Source organism: Babylonia areolata, chromosome 25 (assembly GCF_041734735.1).
Source record: "Babylonia areolata isolate BAREFJ2019XMU chromosome 25, ASM4173473v1, whole genome shotgun sequence".
Lineage (NCBI taxonomy): Eukaryota > Metazoa > Mollusca > Gastropoda > Neogastropoda > Buccinidae > Babylonia > Babylonia areolata.
Window position 1 is genome coordinate 18,249,434 of NC_134900.1, and position 20,156 is coordinate 18,269,589.

The 20,156-nt window shown below is 40.2% G+C and overlaps 1 protein-coding gene across 1 annotated transcript; it reads left to right on the forward strand.

Annotated features, from left to right (window-relative positions):
• The first annotated feature begins 623 nt into the window (after nt 1-623).
• On the forward strand, nt 624-12,640 carry LOC143299531 (mitochondrial import inner membrane translocase subunit Tim17-A-like). Its single transcript, XM_076612801.1, has 7 exons — nt 624-727; nt 4,618-4,717; nt 5,260-5,323; nt 7,019-7,147; nt 7,553-7,588; nt 11,323-11,397; nt 12,124-12,640. Exons 1-7 carry the CDS (start codon nt 702-704, stop codon nt 12,213-12,215), a joined length of 522 nt encoding a protein of 173 aa, XP_076468916.1. The 5' UTR covers nt 624-701; the 3' UTR covers nt 12,216-12,640.
• The last annotated feature ends 7,516 nt before the right edge of the window (nt 12,641-20,156 follow it).

Consider the following 20,156-nt stretch of genomic DNA (forward strand, 5'->3'; position numbering starts at 1 on the left):
ACCGTGACACACATACACACACACACACTGGCACACACCGGCACACACACACACACACACACACACACACACACACACCGTCACACACACACACACACACACACACACACACACACACACACACACACACACACACACACACACACACACGACACACACACACACACACACACACACACACACACACACGGACTCAGTCTACACTGAGTGACAGCTGAGTGTCTCAGTTAACCATTCTGCCACCTTCCTTCTTCGACTGAAATTGAAAACTGATCACTACTTCCGCAGAAGTACACACACACACACACACACACACACACACACATTTGCTGCACTGACAGCACGGGTGCACTGATATGGCGACCGCGTGGCGTCGCTGCGCGGCCCGCGATTGTTCGATCCATTCTATCCAGTGTCATAAGGTGAAGGCATGAAACAGCAAGTGTTTGAAGTTGCATGCCTTTTTCTTAAACAAAGGAGCAAAATTTTACTGGTCAACATCTATTTCGCTTTGCCTTATTTAGATTTCTATGTTTGAAAATTAACCTGACTTGTTTTGTTTTTGTTTTTCCCGATGACCAGCAAGTTATTTATTGTTCAGTGTTCTGTTCCCTTTCCGATTAGGAATTTGGGAGAACCCCAAGCATTGTGGGTAATTTACGCAAGTTGTCCTTCCTTCGGGTCATCACAGAGGCAGAAGCATGGAAGAATATTCACGAGATCCATGGTTGGTTAATTTAAAACAGTGACGTTCGTTTGAATTGTAAAATCGGAACCAGAACACGATTTGCGTTCTTTATGAACAGTTTTGTGGTTTATCAGACTCTGTATTATGTATATTATGGTGACATGACTTTCGTCAGTAGATGTAATGATCATGACTGATGAAAGTCACGCGGCGATTTTGTCAGTTAGAAAAAACTCGAAAAAGGGCAGTTCTCTGTCAGGTTTGGTTTTGCACCTATATGTCGCATCGAATTGTCAGAAGTATAGATCAGTATAATATTAAATGTTTTGCAAGTTTCATTGTCAGGAAACTGACTCGGCCATGCACGTGTGTGACATGCACTCAATCACACACACGCACTCACACTCACACTCTTACTAGATCTATATATTAGCCAACAAAATCTGGTTATAGAGCATTAATTTAAATAGAACTAACTAGAGCTGAGACGAACGATACAACGCAAACTACGCAGAGCGTACTGGACGTACATAAACGAAAGCCTGCCTGAGAGAGAGTGAGAGACCCCGCCGGATGAGCCCTCGTCATCTTTGAAAAGATTCTGGTCTTATATTAAACACCAGAGGACTGCAAATATAGGGGTGTCACCTTTGAAGGTGCAGTGTAGATTAATATCAGAACCAGAGCATCAAGCAAAAATTCTGATTGAACAATTTCAGTCAGTACAAATGGCCAGGTCTACACCAAGAATCAGTTTAAGGACAAGTGTTGTGTGAATGAGGCAGACTACCACGAGCTCAGTAAGGTCCACATCTCAGAGGAAGGCATCAGGAACCTGTTAAAAGGGTTAAATCCTCAAGGCCCGCGGCCCCAACGGGATCTCACTTAGGGTGCTAAGTTAAAGAGCTCGCACATGAAGTCGCTCCCATCCTGACACTGCTGTTTAGAACCTCTATGGACACAGGCATCAACCAGAAGACTGGAGATCAGCCAACATCGTGCCAGTCTTTAAAAAGGGCGAACATTACGATCCAGCAAATTATCACCCCATATCATTGACCAGCATCCCATGTAAAATCATGGAGCATATCATTGTCAATTCACTCATGGACCATCCAGAGAAGAACAACATCCTTTCTCCCAGGCAGCATGTCTCGTCGTAAAAGATCTTGTGAAACCCAGCAGCTGGAGTTCATGGAGGAGCTGACCGAGAATATGGAAGCCTGCCAACAAACTGACATCGTGGTAATGGACTTTGCGAAAGCCTTCGATAAGGTTAATCATTCCCTCATCCTGCATAAACTGCACCATTATAAAGTTTGAGGCCATGTTAACAGATGGATTGGAGGTTTTCTACTAGACAGGAGGCAGGCTGTGGTGGTTGACAGTGCGAAGTCAGACTCAGTCGCCATGAAATTGTGAAATATGGAGTACCTCAGGGCTCTGTTCTTGGGCCAAGCTTGTTCCTGGTTCACATAAACAACTTGCCCGGAACTGTCTTCTCACCCATGCAACTTTTTGCAGATGACATTGCCGCCTCCAGGCCAAGACCAGAACCAACTACAGACAGATCTCCAACAGCTAGAGAAATGGGAGGAAAGATGGGATATGTCATTCCACTCTGGGAAATGTATCACCCTCCCAGTTATCAGTCCCAAGAGAAAGAAGAAGCTGCTGACACCATCATACCAGCTGCACAACCAGGGACAGAAGAGCGCATTCAAGGTAGCTTGCTAGACTTCAGTGTCTACAGGACTATCGGATTCACTCGTTCCTCCCGCGAACCATCTCTGAGTGGAATGATAGATTGACCGAGGCTGCATCTCCTGGTGTGTTCACGTTGGGAGCTCTTAAACTCTACCAGTAGTGTGTGTGTGTTTTGTTTTTTTATTCCCCCCCACCCCCCACCCCACGCCCCCCTTACTAGTGTCAAAATAATCAACTTGGTGATTGTGGACACTCTACGGATGATGATGATGATGATAAGATCAAAGAAAACAGTGGAGATCAAATTTGGATAACATGTGGAAATCTCAGTGTATTACTGTTTGCGTGCCTGTGTAAGTTAGTTCTGTAAGCATACAACTTCAACTGTGTACCACAAAATACACATGGTAAAATCTCTCTCTCTCTCTCTCTCTCTTTGTCTCTCTCTCTTTGTCTCTCTCTTTCTCCTTCACGGTTCATACTTAATGGAACATGAACGAAACTAAGATAATGCATGCTAATGTTCAACAAATATTAAAAGTTAGATTTAACAATTGTGGTTTCCCATTGGTGGAGCACATATAAAAGTTGCTTCTGGCAGTATTGGAATGACATGTTGTTAAATGAATCATGTACATATTGATATTTTATAATGATAAACGTCTTCAATCATCTATTCACATCATCTTGCCTAGACATTTAACTTTTAAATGACTGGGGTATGCACAGTGCTTTTTTTTTTTCTTTTTTTTTTTTTTTCAATTAATAGAGAGGGATATACCACTGACCATTTCACAGTATCTAGGCAGGACCTCCAGCTGGCAACGTGTTCCCCGGGAATCATCCCGTCTGGCACAGCTTCAGCCCATCATTTACCGTTACTTACTTTGACCCGTGATCTCTACTCAGAAGTTTGAAAAGGTAGTGGTAAGCTCTCTTTTGAAAGATACCAAGAATGGGGCCTCAGCAACTGATGCTGGCAGGGAATTCCATGCTGGAAATATAATAGTTCTAGGGGGAAAAGCTATGTATGTATTTGTTTTTGTGGCAACAGTCTGAACTGCATCAAGTGCGGGTTGTGCCAGGGAGGAGGGACTTTCTGATAGGATGTCAACCAGTCCGTTATGATTTTGTAGAACATGGTTAGTTGACACTTTTTCCTTCGCGATTTAAGTGATTCACACTTTAAATCATTGAGCACAGCTGAGACGCCACTGGTGGTGTCGTAGTAATTGTTGTTATATCTTGCTGATCTTGGAATTGCCTCCAGTTTCTTGGTGATTGGTGTGAGGATTCCAGAATGTGCAGCAGTACTCAAGGTTGGGACGCACTAGGGTGTAGAACTAGGAGGCTTTCATTTTCATTTTACTGCTTGCAGTTCTAATATTTCACTAGAGGAATCCAAACGTATAGGTGATGTAGGCATTCATTTTCATTTCTCTGCTTGCAGTGCAAAGATTTTGCTGGAGGAAACAGAACATATTGTTGGCCTTTGTGATTTTATCCACTACAAGATAAAAAATATATATACATATTATATAAAAGAACTATGATAATCCATGTGACAAACTTTTAGTGGGATATGTGATCAGGATCACATCAGCATATATGGGTCTGCCTTTAAAACCTGAGCATGGCTTAGTAAATGATGGAGTTGTCTTATTCCTATTGAATGATCTATCATAAACTGATAAAGAAAATATCTCAGAATGTGAGAGCTATGCCAGCTGTGGTAGCAGTTTGTGGATTGTTCCACTGTCTGATCTTCTCCCCAACATTCTACTGATAATTTAAAACATACATTTTGAAGGTTTTTCTGTTGTTGTTGTTGTTGTTTTTTTGTTTTGTTTTTTTTTGTGTTTTTTTTACCAATCTAATTAATTATATATTATTCATACTAATAGTGAGGGGAATTCATGAACAGTTTGATTTTATGCCATAAAATGTTCAAACATTTTCCATATTCTCCAGATACTTTGAACATATAGTTAATACAGGTTGTATTTTATTTTTCTCAGACCTTTAAAGTGTACTTATTTCCTTCTTTTTTTTCAGCTGCTTTCTTATAGTTTATTTTGTTTCTTAATATACTGTGTATGTTTTTTTCTGCCTCTGTGTATGTGTGTGTGTGTGTGTTTTATATAATAATACTTTGATTATAGTTGGTCCTTGCTTGAAAGTTAATGGCACTGTTCGTTTTTTGTGGGTTTGTTTTTTTTCAGCCCATGGCGCATCGTTGATGACTGTGGTGGTGCCTTTTCCATGGGTGCAATTGGTGGGGCCTTCTTTCATTCTATCAAAGGCTACAGAAATGCTCCCAGTGTAAGTAGCAGTAGTACTAGTAGTGGTTCTTTTTCAGGCATATGGCATATATGGATACACATTTTACATTTGTGATGATGATTGAATTTCAGAAGCGTTATGGTTGAGACATTCCATTCAAGTTTCAGCTTATGTAAAATGTATATATTATGAATTTTTTCTGTTGATCTTAAACCAGTTTAAGTGCTGACAGAATATGTCCTAACCCATTTGGAGTATCTTTGTGCAGTTATCTCATCTGTTGAATTGTGAATGTTGTTTGTAATATTGAAATTATAACTATATACAAGTCAGGGTTTTGGGGATGGGAGTGTAGAGAGTCTTTAAATTTTTGTTTTATATTTTGTTGTTTTGTTTGACAAACAGATAAATATGACTCACACACAAGACATGCACACTGCATGATAATGCATGGAGTTTGCTCATGAGTTAAACATGCATGCCACAAAGGCTTTGCTGTCTTATTTCTTTGATTCAGATTTGTTTTTTTCTTCGTTGTTTTTATACCATATATGATATGATATGTTCATAATGTTGTGCAGGGCCAGTACCGACGGTTGATTGGCAGTATGATCGCCTTGAAGGAGCGAGCACCCATTGTTGGAGGTAGGAGCTAAGAAAGGCAATGAATGGAGGGAATATCTCACTTCTTTAACAGTGTTTTCTTTCAGTGGTTGTAATGTCCTGAACAGTAAAGTTCATACATATGTTTTACATGCGTGTACTTTTCTGCATGTCATTGTTAGTTTTTATTAGTTTGCACAAAAGGAATCTAAAAAATTGTATGTGTGTGTTTGATTTCGTTTTGTTTCATGGTTTTGAAAAAAAAGAGAAAAGATGGGTTACATATTTTTTTTTTTTTTTTTATATATATATATGTAAATGCTTGTGTTTGATTATGTTTATGTGGTCTTATGTTAGTCTGTGAAGAGAGAATGGAAACTTTACTAAAAATTGTATGTGTTAGTTTGATTTCGTTTTGTTTCATGGTTATGAAAAAAAGAGAAAAGATGGGTTACATTTTTTTTTTTTTTTTTTTTTTTTTTTTTTTTTTAAATATATTTATATGTAAATGCTTGTGTTTGATTATGTTTGTGTGGTCTTATGTTAGTCTGTGAAGAGAGAATGGAAACTCTGTTCTCACATGGTTATGAAGAAAAGACAATAGAAGGGATATGCTTTGTGGTGGTTTTCTCTGTTAAATTACAGATCATGACTTTTTTTCTTTTCTTTTTTTTGTACATATTGACAGATGGAATGACAGTAATTATATGTCTATTCACAACATTGCAGCTGCAAGCACAGACAGACAACTATTACTCACACACATACATACTCACTGCATGGTAATGTAAGAAGATGTTTACTTTAAGTACTTTCTCATGCTTACAATGTTACATACATGTCAAAGGTTCATGGGGTTCAACTGTTGTAGGGGTGTTGAGATGGTCTCCACTTCATCCCCGTAGTTCAAGAGGAATGTTCCCATACAATACTTATCATCTCTATTCACAGACACTTCGACATATGTATAGGTGGGAGTATTTCCGTATAATACAGACTTCTGTTTGGGCTTTTTTTCCTCTCTTTTTCTTTTTTTTTTTTTTTTTTAAGATTTTATTCCTTGTTCAGTTTTATAGACTCTTGCTTCATTTGTATTTGTATTCCTTTTTATCACAACAGATTTCTCTGTGTGAAATATGGGCTGCTCTCCCCAGGGAGAGCGTGTCGCTATACTACAGCACCACCCTTTTTTTTTGTATTTTTTCCTGTGTGCAGTTTTTTTTTAATTTGTTTTTCTTATCAAAGTGGATTTTTCTACAGAATTTTGCCAGGAACAACCCTTTTGTTGCCGTGGGTTCTTTTACGGGCGCTAAGTGCATGCTGCACACAGGACCTCGGTTTATCGTCTCATCCGAATGACTAGCGTCCAGACCACCACTCAAGGTCTAGTGGAGGGAGAGAAAATATTGACGGCTGAGCCATGATTCAAACCAGTGTGCTCAGATTCTCTTGCTTCCTAGGCGGGCGCGTTTTCCTCTAGGCCATCACTCCACGTGATGTAGAGTTGAAGTGGTCAGTGGAACCTGGCTACAAACTTCTCAGTCTCATATGAAAATCAGTCACTCCCACCTATGTATGAATTAACATCACCCAAGTGGCTTGGAATCATTACTGGATCAAGTCTGGAGGGTGTCGCTTCAGTGAGCCGATAATGTATAAAATGCCAAAGAGCTGGTACATTTGACCCTGAAACACTGGACTGCAGACTTTGTGTAATGGAATTGTGTTGCATTTCAGGTAATTTTGCTGTGTGGGGCGGCCTGTTCTCTGCCATCGACTGCTCCATGGTGTACATCAGGAAGAAGGAGGATCCATGGAACTCCATCACCAGTGGTGCCCTCACAGGAGCCATCTTGTCCGTCAGAAGTGAGTGGCCGTGGTGTTTGACGCATGCTGACTTGACATGCTTTCCCTGTCCTCCCTGCCGTGCCCATACCATCCCTGCCCTGTTCTCTCAAAAGCTGTGTCCAAAAAGTATTAAATTTAAGAGTTTTTTGCTTGTTTGTTTGTTGTTTTTTTTTGTTTTGTCTTATTTGGGTGTGTATCTCAATAATGTGTTTCAGGGTGCAACTGAGTTGAAAATGCAGGGGAAGGAGTATTTCCACATTAAACATTCTTCAATATGTTCTTGCTTTTGAAAATTTGTCATGAAAAATTATGTGTACAGTAATCTTAGACACTATACATTTGAATTTATTTATTTCCTTATTTGTTTGTTCATGCATTTGTTGTGTTTATTCATACTTCATTCATTCTTACACTTGTTTGCAGATGGGGCTGGTGCCATGGTTGGATCAGCCATCATTGGTATGTGTTGATTTCCTTACTTATATTACCTTTTACTGTTTTTGCCTAGATCTGCTATTAAGATTTTCCCATGTTGTTACATCTTATATCAGTTTCTGTGAAGACATGATAATTCCGACAAAAATAATTAAACTTTTCCCCAACAACAAACCATGGATCTCAAAGTCTCTCAAAACAATTTTAAACGAGAAAAAGGTAGCGTTTCAGTCAGGGAACAAGAAGGATAGGAAATTGATACAAAAGAAGCTTAGAGGTGAATTACGAAGGGGACAGAGGGAATTCAAGTCAAAAGTAGAGCAACAGTTTCAGACGGGAAGAATGGCAGATGCATGGGATGGGTTAAAAATTATCACTGGAGAAACGAAAAGGAAAACAGTAGCTTGTAAAATGGAAAAGGATGAACAGATTGATTTTTCAAATAAACTGAATGATTTCTACTGTCGCTTTGAAAGGAATGATCTGGGAAGGGAACTGGATAGTGTTATCTCACAGTTGCAGGAAAAGATCAAAGATAGGAACACAGGTGAAGACTTTGAGATCGATGCAAAAGTTGTTGAATCTTTATTTTTAAAACTGAATGTCACGAAGGCAATTGGCCCCGACAATATCTGCGGAAAATTACTGAAAACATGTGCTTCCCAGTTGTGTGACGTGTTCTGTAAAATTTTCAACTGGTCTCTGAAGGACTGCTCTGTCCCCAGCATCTGGAAAAAATCTACTATCTGTCCTATCCCCAAGAAAAAGAACCCAGCCGCACTAAATGATTACCGTCCTGTTGCCCTGACTTCAGTAGTGATGAAATGCTTTGAAAAAATTATTCTCCGACATCTTCTTTCTTTCACTGAACAGCAGCTTGACTCTCTTCAGTTTGCTTATAAAGCACACAGAAGTACTGACGATGCTATCCTAACTCTCCTTCATAATGCTTTCCTTCATTTGAATAACACGGGATCTTTCGTTCGTATCCTTTTTGTTGACTTCTCTTCTGCTTTTAACACAATACAACCTCATCTCCTTGCCCTCAAACTGCTAGGCATGGATGTTGATCCGAAGCTTACTCTTTGGATAATAAGTTTTCTTCTCAATAGAACTCAGTCCGTCCGCTTTCATTCTGCCCACTCTTCTCTAAAATCTACTTCTACTGGTGCACCCCAAGGTACAGTGCTGTCCCCTGTTCTTTTTACACTGTACACAAATGACTGCAGAGGCACGGAGGAAACTCCTGTCATAAAATATTCTGATGATTCAGCAATTGAAGATCTGTCCAACTCTGATGCTATTTATTTCAGTGAAATTAAAAAGTTCTGTTCCTGGTGTGAGAAAAACTATCTGGATCTCAACGTATTGAAAACAAAAGAAATGTTAATAGATTTTCGGAAAGACCCCTTGCCTGTAGCTGACCTTGTTATTGATGGTCAAACAGTGGAGAGGGTCAATGAATATAGATATTTAGGGACCATCTTAGACAATAAGCTGACTTTTGACAGAAATGTTGATTCCATTCATAAGAAATGTCAATCTAGAATTTTTTGTTTACAGAAGCTTAGAAATGTTGGTATAAATTCAAATATTCTTCAAAATTATTATCGATGTTGTATCGAGTCTGTGCTTACAGTTTCATTTATGTGCTGGTATGGAAGTTTGGGAGTGAGGAGTAAGCGTGTTTTGAACGATGTCATGAGTGTATGCAGTAAAATTGTGGGAGTGAAACAAGCTAGTATGCAAGAGCTGTATGAAAGTCGAGTGGTTAAAAAAAGCAGGCAGATAGCAACTGACGACACCCATATTTTAGCAAAGTATTATGAGCTATTGCCATCAGGACGACGCTACAGAACTTTTAAGTTGAAATCCAGAGCTCTGAAGACTTTTATTCCACGTTCAATCCACCTTTTAAATTCTTGAGAACTGTGTGTGTGTGTGTGCGAGCGCGCACTCTCATGTGAGACGTGTGAAAGTCCGTGCATGATAGGCTGTACCTTGTTCTAGTTGTGGGGTGTGTGTGTGTGTGTGTGTGTGTTTACTGAGCTTAAAACGTGACAGTTGGTTATAATGAATGTGCAATATGTAGGAAGAATAATGTGCAATATGCAGGATGAATGTACAATGAATATGTCTAATGCTAACGTCCATATTCTAAATATATTTCTGTTTAATAATTACGATGTAATAATTAATTGCAATGTTTTTAAAAGCGAATATGTGAAATGCTTTTATTTGAGAACATATGTTTATTACTCTTGTTTAATCAAGTTATCCGCGTGTGGGGGTTGGGGTGGGGGGGGGTGCGGTGCGGGTGTGTGCTAATTATCTGGTTGTGGTTTTCCGCAATTCATCTTTATTCTTATCTTATCTGTCTATTATAATCAATGTGCAGTATAGTAGGCTATGTTTATAATTATATTCAAATAATGTTTCTTAATTCTTTCTGTTTTTACATTAAGAATACTAGTTATTACCTGCAGTGTGTGGATGTATGTATGAAACGATGTATGTGATATTTTTTACATTTGTATCTTCGTAATATTTGTTGGGGCTGTTGTTGGCTTTTACAGTTATGGTCCCCATGTTGTTTACTTGTCTATGTTGTGATAATGCACCTGACCAAATTTCTCCAGTTGGAGATAATAAAGTTATTCTTATCTTATCTTAACTAAAAATGATACAACTTGGGATTATACCCATAAAATCTATTCTTGTTTAATCAGCCTTTTTTTTTTTCTTTTCTTCCTTTTCCCCCCCTCTCTTCAAGACTTGTCACCTTTTTCTCTTTATTTCAATCTGCAAGTGCATTTGTTTTACTACAAAAGTGGAATTTTCTACAGTTTTCCCAGGGAAAAAACATTTTGTTACCATGGGTTCTTCTTTGTGCGCTATGTGCATGCTGCACACAGAACCTTGTGAACACGTTTTTTTTAGCTAGGTGCATTATCACTAGGGCTTCCAATCACCAGCCTATCCAGCTGCCCATCTACCTCATTTAGTTTGTAACATCCAGTCAAATCTTTGAAAAAGAAAAATGTGAACACTTTTCCAGCTCTGTGACAACTTGTCTGTGCAACCTTTTGTACCCAAGAGGCTGAGTTAGCAGCAGTATCTTTCAGTGATTTAAAAGTCATTCAGATTTCATTGGAATTGCCCACACCATCCTGTCCATCACCGACCACATCAAAGTGAAGCGTTAACCTGCTTGTAATAAGCCTAACTAGAAAGTGAGGTCCTCTGGTTTAAGTCCCATAATGGACCAGGATTTTTTACTCACACTCCCATTGGATCTTGATTGGTGGTCTCGGTGATAGTCATTTGGTTGAGACATTAAACTGACTGCCGCATATGTCAGGAACTCACAACAACAAAACAGTTGACCCTGCCAAAATTATGTGGATAAAAACCACTTTGATAATAAAACAAATACACTTACACTAGTTACAGACAGAAAAAAAGGTAGAAAAGATATGGGTGGTGCAGCACTGTGGTGAAACAGTCTCCCAAAGGAGAACAGCCCAAATCTCTCACATCTGTGACCCAAAGTCACTCAGTACAGTACAATACAAAATAACATTAACATAGACATATAGCACATGCTGTGATGAAAATAGAAAATGTTCTTCAAATGAGAAAAGAAAATGGCTGTTTTTGCTGATTGTATTTTTTTAGATTTATTGTATGGATTTTTTGTTCCTTGGTAAAAAAAAAAAATAAATAAATAATTTAAGCTTTGTTTTGTGTTGATGTAGGTGGAGTGTTGCTTGCTTTGATCGAGGGGATGGGCATCATGTTCACAAGATTCACAGCAGAACAGTTTAACCCAGGTAAGTGCTGTGTGTGCAGAAAAACAAGTTGTAATGTGTTTATAATGCAATGCAGAAAAGGTGACCGCGATGCATAAAATGTGTTGACAAAACTTCCTTCATGGCTTTGACAATCTTATGTTTTGAATTTCGCATCTGGTTGAAGAGTGGGATTCACGTTTCATGTGCACCTCTTGTCCATCTCCCTTAGCTTCTTCCTCTGTGTGTGCGTCCATGTCTGTTTCATATTGTATTTTAGTTATTCACATTTCATGTTCGACTGTTATCCGTCTCACTCTCTTTGCCTCTCTGTGTCTCCTTGTCACTTTTTCTTTCCTCTTGTATCTAAGTTTTTCCAAGTCATGTTGTGAAATTTGCAAAATTTGATGATACCCTGTTCTAGTCGTTGAAAAAGCACTCAGCTTCTAGACTTTGTAATTGTGAAATATTTGGTTGAGATGTCATGGATATTAACAAAACTTAGGTGGTCAGGCCAAAAATAGGTTTGTCAGAGCAAAGAAATCTGCTTTGCTTGGTTGTATTTGATAGCAGGGAGGTCAACAATGCTGTGCCATACTGTCAGTTCAGACCTCTTATAAATCTTTAATTTCGCGATTCGGTATTGGAAAATGTTTTGGCAGGGAGTTGGGGGTCCGACATGACACTGGACATACAACTTCAACATAATTTATGTGCTTTGAACTTTAAACAAACTTTGTTTTAAAAAAATTTTCTTCTTTTTTTCAGCCAACCGCATTGCTGAAGATCCATCTCAGATGCCACCCTCACAAAGCAACTCGTCACCATTCTTCACCAATCAGTCAGCACAGTATCAATAATAGGCCCATGTTTAGACACACTCACGCAGCATGCTAGTTGGTATTTTGCATATTTATGAACAAATAAAAAAGGTAAAACAAGTGTTGTTAAAAAAGAAAAAGACTGGAGTCACAGGTATCATGCGAAAATGCTTGATGACTTCAAAGTATGGACAATGAATACCTGTGATATTCAATTATCAAATGTGGAATTGGTACTGCGCTTTGTATCAGAAGATTAGGAACTAGGGTGCACAGTGTCTGGTGTCATTCAGGTTGTGTGCTCTCTCTTTCTTCACTCCAATTTTATATTTTATCGCCTTTTTTCCAGACACTTTGACATTTTTTTTTTATTGTCTGTCACCATTAATGTACCTGAAAAAAAGATCATAAAGCAGTAACAGTATATGTTTCCTGTTGATCATCTTCCTCCACCCTCCCCAAGATCCCCAAGAAAAAAAGAAGAAAAAAAACACTGGTTGAGCAGTATATGCACACACACAGTCACACTAACACTCGCAGACCCCACGCTTTTTCTCCAGTATAAACATTCTAAATAAAAATAGTTCATTAGATCCCATAGACATGTTTTACAACAGATGTAGGAAATTTGTGTTTGTTTGAGAAAGGTTTTTTTTATGGTCTTCTCAAAGACTGCCTTTTGGTTTTCTTCGAAGTGTGATAGTTCGTGAATATGATCAAAGCCCATCAGATGAGTGAGGAAGGAGGACATGGTGTTGTTTGTGTGAGAGTCAGAAAGATGGGGAGAAAAAAGGTTACTGCGTGTATTGTGTGTGTGCAGTTATCTAGTGTACTGTAAGTGCTCGTGAACATGTATACTGGTGTGTGTGTGTGTGCAGCTGTCTGGAGAACTGTACATGTTTGTGAATGCATGTATGTAGAATGTGAGTGAGTGAATACAAAAAAGAAAAGTGACAAACACTTGTGATTCTGATGGGTGACCATGATTAGGAGGTGTGTGCACATACAAAAGAAATCAACAACAAAAAACTGATCTGTAGCCTTGAAAGGATCTTTCTTGATCTGAAGAATGTACACCTTGTGGAATAAAGCTGTGGTTAAAAGACCAACATGTGTGTTGTGAATGTAAATCTTGTCTGCAAGCTATGGCTGGAAAGAAGTTGATGGTATGTTGAGTCACCCTGGAAAGGGGCTTTGGAGGACCGAAAAGAACTGTCAAGAAAATAGTCCAAGTGCCTCAACAGTTATAAAAATTAAATAATAGAAGCCAAAGAATGATTCATGTAAAACAAAAATAGAATTAGGCCATGACTGATATAAAATAAGAATTAAAATAGACTATGTTCAGCAAACTTGTGCATTCACAAGCATGCAGATGTGCTCACAGTTTCATAATGTACATGCAACAATTTGCAGTCTGTCACAGATACTAAGGCCCAACACTCAACTGACACATGTACATACCCATGCCCCACCCTCACATGTGCACACAACAGATTTGCCTCACCAGATCTGCTTTAAACAAAGAAATAGAGGTGTAAACACTAAACCTACACATCAACCCAGCGCACTGGTCAGGCTTCGAGAGCCCAATAAAGTTCTCTGTGAACATGAAAAAAAAAAAGAAACGAGCAAGTGAGTAATTAAAATAGAACACAAAAGATTCATGGTAGGCAAGTCAAAAATAAAACTTGGCCACATCCAGCTATGCACAATCAACCCGCACATGTATACATATTCATACAAGCTTGCGCACATGCACACACACCTGCATCAACAGACATGATTGAACCCAAGTCCTATCCTTTACATACACATATAAATTGAAATAACTTTTTTAATCTATGAACACACACTTCTTTTTTCTCCTTTCCTTCACCTGTAAATTTACGCAAGTCAAAGTTTTGTGCAGTCTGGGATTTGTGAGTGTGTGCGAGAGTGTGATGCAGGGAGGGGTTTTAGAGGGTTTAGGCACCTTGTGTCTGTGTGTGCGTTTGTGTGAATGCAACATCCTGGCCGCAGAACTTGGTGCTGCCATCAGTATCTGAAAATGGAACAAGTCACACTCCAACACCCAAGCGTGTACAGACCACGTGCAAAACATATCCCTTGTGCCCCTTCAGGGTCAGTGAAACACAGGGGCGTACAGCCAGCAGTACTGTTTAAAATTTCACTACACACCATAATGAAAAATGTAGTTTTGGTACCGCATGAGCATACTTCAGTATTCAGGCAGTTGTGTACCTAGCATCCACGTCAGCAGTTCATTCAACTGCTTGTTGAATAGTTAGTGTACAGTATTTACTTCTTTTTTTCAAGTTTAAACACCTAATTCATACACAACTGAACTATTCCAACCTGAACTCTGCACACACACACACACATCACACGCACACACACAAAGTGACAAACACACACACACACACAAACTGTCAATCGTCAGTACAACTGTCAATCGTCAGTACTTCACTGAAGCAAGCTTCAAATACACGAATATGACAGCGCTAGCATAACTCCTACATGTTCCACCTTCCGGCATACCGCCTGTCGTGTAGAGGCATCGAGATCAGTGTGTAGAGGCCAGCGCATGATATACTGCCTGGTGATAGAGCAAAATAAATGGTAAAATGTGCCTGGATTGACGATTAAAAATAAAAATAAAAACTACTTAAATTGCAACCCACAAAGGCTGAACGACTTCTGTAGGAAACATGTTGCCATCAACGTCAAACAGAACGCGATGACACCCAATGTAAGGTCTATCTGAACGCACCCCGGTTCTGACGTCACTCACTGCGTTCACGTGCACAGCATGACTCCAGCTGCAATGGCGGCAACTTTGGAAGTGTTGTTGCAAAATGCGCTGCTGTTCTTCGTTGTTCAATGTCCCCCATAGCAAACTTTTGCATAAAATGGATCACTATGGAGTCAGGCCCAATTTACACATGGCTCAGCAACTTTCTGGGAGGGAGGAAGATGAGGGTAGTCCTGGATGGCGAGGCATCCGAAGAAGCAGCAGTTGTATCCGGCCGCGCGTCCCACAAGGCACAGTGCTTGGTCCATTACTCTTCCTCTGCCACATCAATGACCTGCCGGAATCAGTAAGATCAACAGTACGCCTCTTTGCTGATGACTGCTTGCTGTACCGGGAAATTCACAGCTTCCAGGACCATCTGACCCTGCAGGCAGATCTTAGACACCTAGAAGAATGGGCAAGGAAGTAGGTCATGCGTTTCAACGCCCAGAAGTACCATCTGCTCTCCATCAAAAGCACTTCGTCCTACCTCTATAGCCTGGGAGGAGTAATACTGAAACAAGTCCAAGAGACACCCTATCTTGGAGTACAAATCGCGAGCAACTTGAGATGGTCCCCACATATCTCCAATATCAGCCGCAAAGCTGGATCGACCCTAGGATTCCTGCGCTGGAACCTCCGGAACTGTCTCAAAGACTGAAGGCGCCTGGCATATACGGCATTGGTCAGATCCAAGCTGGAATACACCGCACCAGAGACAGGACATCGAAAAGCTGGAGAGAGTGCAACGCCAAGCAGCACGCTTTATTACCGGAGACTACAAGTCCAGGAATCCCGGATGCGTAAGTGGCATGCTGAAGGAACTAAACCTGCCACCCCTGGAGGAAAGACGCAGGCACCAACGCCTCAGCCTCTTCTATAAGATTGCTGAGGATGTCCTCCCAGCTATCACAGCGGAAAAACTCCGGCCCCCACAAATCGCCGCAAAATTAAACCCACCAGTTTTGAGGGATTCAAAACAACAAAAGTAGTTGAAAGACAGGCCATCAACCACTCCCGTGGATTCCGGGTTCCTGACAAAAGAACAGAGCAATATCGTAGCTCTTTCTTTGTCAGGACTGCCATGGAGTGGAACCGACAGAGTGGGGCCACTGTCACTGCAGGCTCAGTCAGCGCATTTTCATCAGCGCTGACCAGATCACCAACTGAGCCTGTGACCAGCAACCACTAATTTTTTTTTAAGGTCTTGCTTCTGGAAGTCCGGCCGAACCAGGGGGTTTGGATGGCCTTAACCCAGGGTAGACAGTTTTCCTTAGGTCTTCTTAGACTTTTTTTTTCCTACTAGGTACAGATGCGTCCTCCTAGTTCCGTCGCGTCTGTATCGCCAGAAGTGGCGTCTGCGACGTACACTACCAGATCCTGATCCACTATACCCTCCATCCTCCTCCTGCACATCATGCAAGATTGTTCTTTTTTTCCACTGTTTGAGTCAGCGCAAAATATCGAGAATGCTATAAAATGTCAAAATTACACAAAAGTCACTATAATTATTTCCGCCACTCCAACCAGTATCTGACGGAAAGAAAGTGGCGCTAATAAAAAGCTAAGAAAGGGGTGTGATACGGAACTCAAGTCTGGGACCCGGTTTACTGTTTCACGCTAGCATTACACAGATTACAAAAACAGCCTGTACAATATTCATGTTCGCCGGAATTTTGAATAATACAGGAAATAATTACTGCTGTTGTTATCAATTGCTGTGGACTTGGGTATCTGTCAGCTCCGTATTAAACGGATCATCAGAAAAAAAAAAAGAAAAAAAAACCTTCCCCGGGGCACTGACGTCCTTTTCGTCACCGCAAGCAGTATGTCACATAAATGAACCAAATAATTTGTAAAACTTACCACACACTATATTTCCACATTGTCTACACACAAAAATGTCGCGTGGGGCTTCAAATGTTGATTTCACTCGTACGGTTGAAAGCTTGTTTCCATTTCAAAATGGCGACTCATCAAATTTGCCGCTCTTGTGCACCTGTGCAATGCATCATGAGCCAGAGTATGTGACAGAGTGCACTGATCTATTTTTAGATCAGTGGACACACCGATGCTCGCTCGGGTGTCGCCCGCGCGCTCGGAAAGAGTAGGTGTGTGGATGGGGGATGGATGGTATCAGTGTCAGTGTCAGTAGCTCAAGGAGGCGGCACTGCGTTCGGACAAATCCATATACACGCTACACCACATCTGCCAAGCAGATACCTGACCAGCAGCGTAACCCAACGCGCTTAGTCAGGCCTTGAGAAAAAAAAGAAATAAAATAAGTAAAAAAATATATATAATATAATATAAATAAATGAAATTTTAAAAAATAAAATAAAATCGATAGAAGGAGCCAGTGAGATATATAATTATTTACATCTACATACACTATAAATGTCTATGAGGACCCTGATGACAGGAGAGGAGCTGGCCAGGGTAATTTTTTTTTTTCTTCAGTCTTCTTTTTATTTTCACGTCACTCTCTTGGTCATCAGTGACGTTCTTCGTGTCTCTGTGAAGAAAATAATTATCATTGTTGTGTCTCGCGCGGCCGATCCCGTCACCGTCGCGGTTTGCACGTGGTGCTCGTACAGCATTTTCGCTGCCGTGCTTCAGTTGACACACAGACACCGTGCAGAATTTAGTTGTTCAGATGTCAGTCACTTATGACAACCACGCGGGCAGAGATCCCTTTCTTTAATAACAGTTCGACTGCCAGTTCAGTTTTGCACCTTTCTCTCTCTCTCTCTCTCTCTCTCTCTGCTTCAGTACCCAATTTAGATTAAGAACTCTTGGCTTTAATGCGGCCAACAAAAAAATGGTTTATGCCAGTTACGTCCACAAATTCTCCATGTCCTTTGATTGTAAATCATATGATGATTTGAGAGCGGTAAATGTGCGTTGTTGTTGTTTTTTTTTAAAAAGAATCTTCAAAAAGAAAGAATCTCTTCAGAATGTTAACATCAGAAGATCGCGAGGTAATTATCTCGTCAACAAAATTTACATCAGAAGCAATGAAGATTAGACAAAAAGCACAATAAGCATAACTACTGACGTAGTCAGACAGGTTTGAAAATTTCCTTTTGTAGCCAGTGTTGGAATATGTAGCATGATACATTATTATGTGTTGGGTGGCCTGTTGGTTACTATCATTTTTCTTCAAAGAAGGAATAGACTTTGTTTTATTCAGTTCATTATTCACTTTCACTATTTCATTCATTTATTTTAATGGTTTGGTCTAAATTGAAACTGAGTATGTTAATGCATTCACCGGTCATAGTGTCATAAGGACCTCATGACCAATGACATTATAGTGTCAAAGCGTCAAGCGTCTCTCTCTCCGTCTAAAATGACAAATGCACGTGCGGCGCGCTGACACTGAGATACACGAGTCCGGCGCGAATCAGTGCAAGTTAGATTCCTGGAGATCCGGGAGAACACAAGAGTACGGTGTTTTTAACTTGATGTTCCCGGCAATACCAGTTTTCATGTCTTGCCAATCGTTCTCGCTATGTTAGTGCTAGTGTATGTGGTGTTAGTTGATAACAGTATCCGTGTCTTCAGTTTTTTCGACTAATGTCGAAATTAACTGCATATTAATGCGAACTTGAAGAAACATACATCAGTATTATACTGATGTAAACATACACATTTCAAGTTATCACAGTCCCGCAAAAATTATAGAGTTTTGGAAATGGGTATAGGCCTTCACCTAAGTTAATTCTTATTTATAATGTGCATCCCCCATGATCGTCGACTGAGTGCCGGCGTGGTGTAGATACCTGTGGAACTGGACAGCCGCTTTAAATAGATAAACTTAGTTGGCGCTGCCAAACTTTTGTCAGTTGTTTTTCCTTTATGATTTTTTTAACCCTCTAAATGAATCCCATAAGTAAGTACAAACAGAACCAGGGTTTTTAAAAATATTTTCAACTGAGTTTTTGTTTGTTTGTTGTTGGTTTTTTGTTTTGGTTTGCTTGGTTTTTGTTGTTGTTGTTTTTTGTTTGTTTGGTTGGTTGGTTGTTTTGTTGTTGTTGTTTTTGTTGTTTTTGGTTGTTTTTTGGTTGTTTTTTGGTTGTTTTTTGTTTTTTTTTGTTTGTTGTTGTTTTTGTTTGTTTGTTTGATTGTTGTTGTTTTCATTTTATTAATCAAAGCTTCAATCAGTGATCATCACAGTGCACATGCACGCACACATTCCGGCACGCACTGCCACTGGGTCACTGGCAAACAAAACCTGAGCTGGCCACCTTTCCCATATGATGTTCATTGCATCACCTTCCTCTCCACTCTCACCCATCGAGCTCAGTAGACTCAATGCTCAATGCTCCCACCCCTTCCAAACTTCCAGTCCGCTCCCCCGATGAACAAAACAACAACCCCCTCACCGCCCACCCCCACCCTTCCAACTGCATACATTATTAAACGAATCACCGCTGAGTTCATACTTCGCTGCGGAATCACGTATTGCCAGCACCAAGCAACAATTGTCAGAAACTTCCGGTCCGGATTCCATGCAGTGAGATAAGGTAGGTAAACTGTTTAATAACAAAATAGACTGAATAATGTTAACACTCTGTTTTTAAAACATAAAAAATCTCCAAATTCCGTATTCAGGAAAAAATGTAAAGTATTTCTTTCCGTCATCATCCAACTACATAATCTACATAATGTTGAAAATTCTGAAGGTAATTTCGAAGGGTGAAACACGAACTTATAAACTCAGTCCGTGGGGTGGAAGAATGAGATGGGGAGAGGTGGGAGATAGATCGAGGAAGTTTTGAGGCTGCCGAGATGTCACAGAAGACCACTGATCTTCTAGATCAGCGCAGAGGACACACACAGTTAAGGGGAGGAGTGGAGGGGGAGGGGGCATTGGGGAGATGGGTGACGGAAGTCTTCTTTGTCTTCTTCTTCCTCCTGCGATGTCCATCAGCCGTGAGTCCAGCTATTATTGACATGTGGGAGGTGCGCAGCGTGAACAGGGAGAAAGAAAAGAGGATGATTTTTTTTCCCCAGCTTCCACACTAGGTGGAGCTCGGGGCCGACTAGTCCAGTTGCTTGCAGCTGGACGAAAAGTGAAAAGTAGTAGCCTGCAGATCAAATCCCACTTCTTTTTTTTTCGGCTAAGAAACCAATTATACTCTATGTAGACCTAAATATATCATCTGCAGACCCCCTTTTAG

Excerpts from the sequence above, each read along its gene's own strand:
- LOC143299531 (XM_076612801.1), top strand. The coding sequence starts at position 702 with ATGGAAGAATATTCACGAGATCCATG. Across the intron at positions 728-4,617 it reads GAATATTCACGAGATCCATG|CCCATGGCGCATCGTTGATG; the intron begins GTTGGTTAATTT and ends GTTTTTTTTCAG. Across the intron at positions 7,589-11,322 it reads GGTTGGATCAGCCATCATTG|GTGGAGTGTTGCTTGCTTTG; the intron begins GTATGTGTTGAT and ends GTGTTGATGTAG.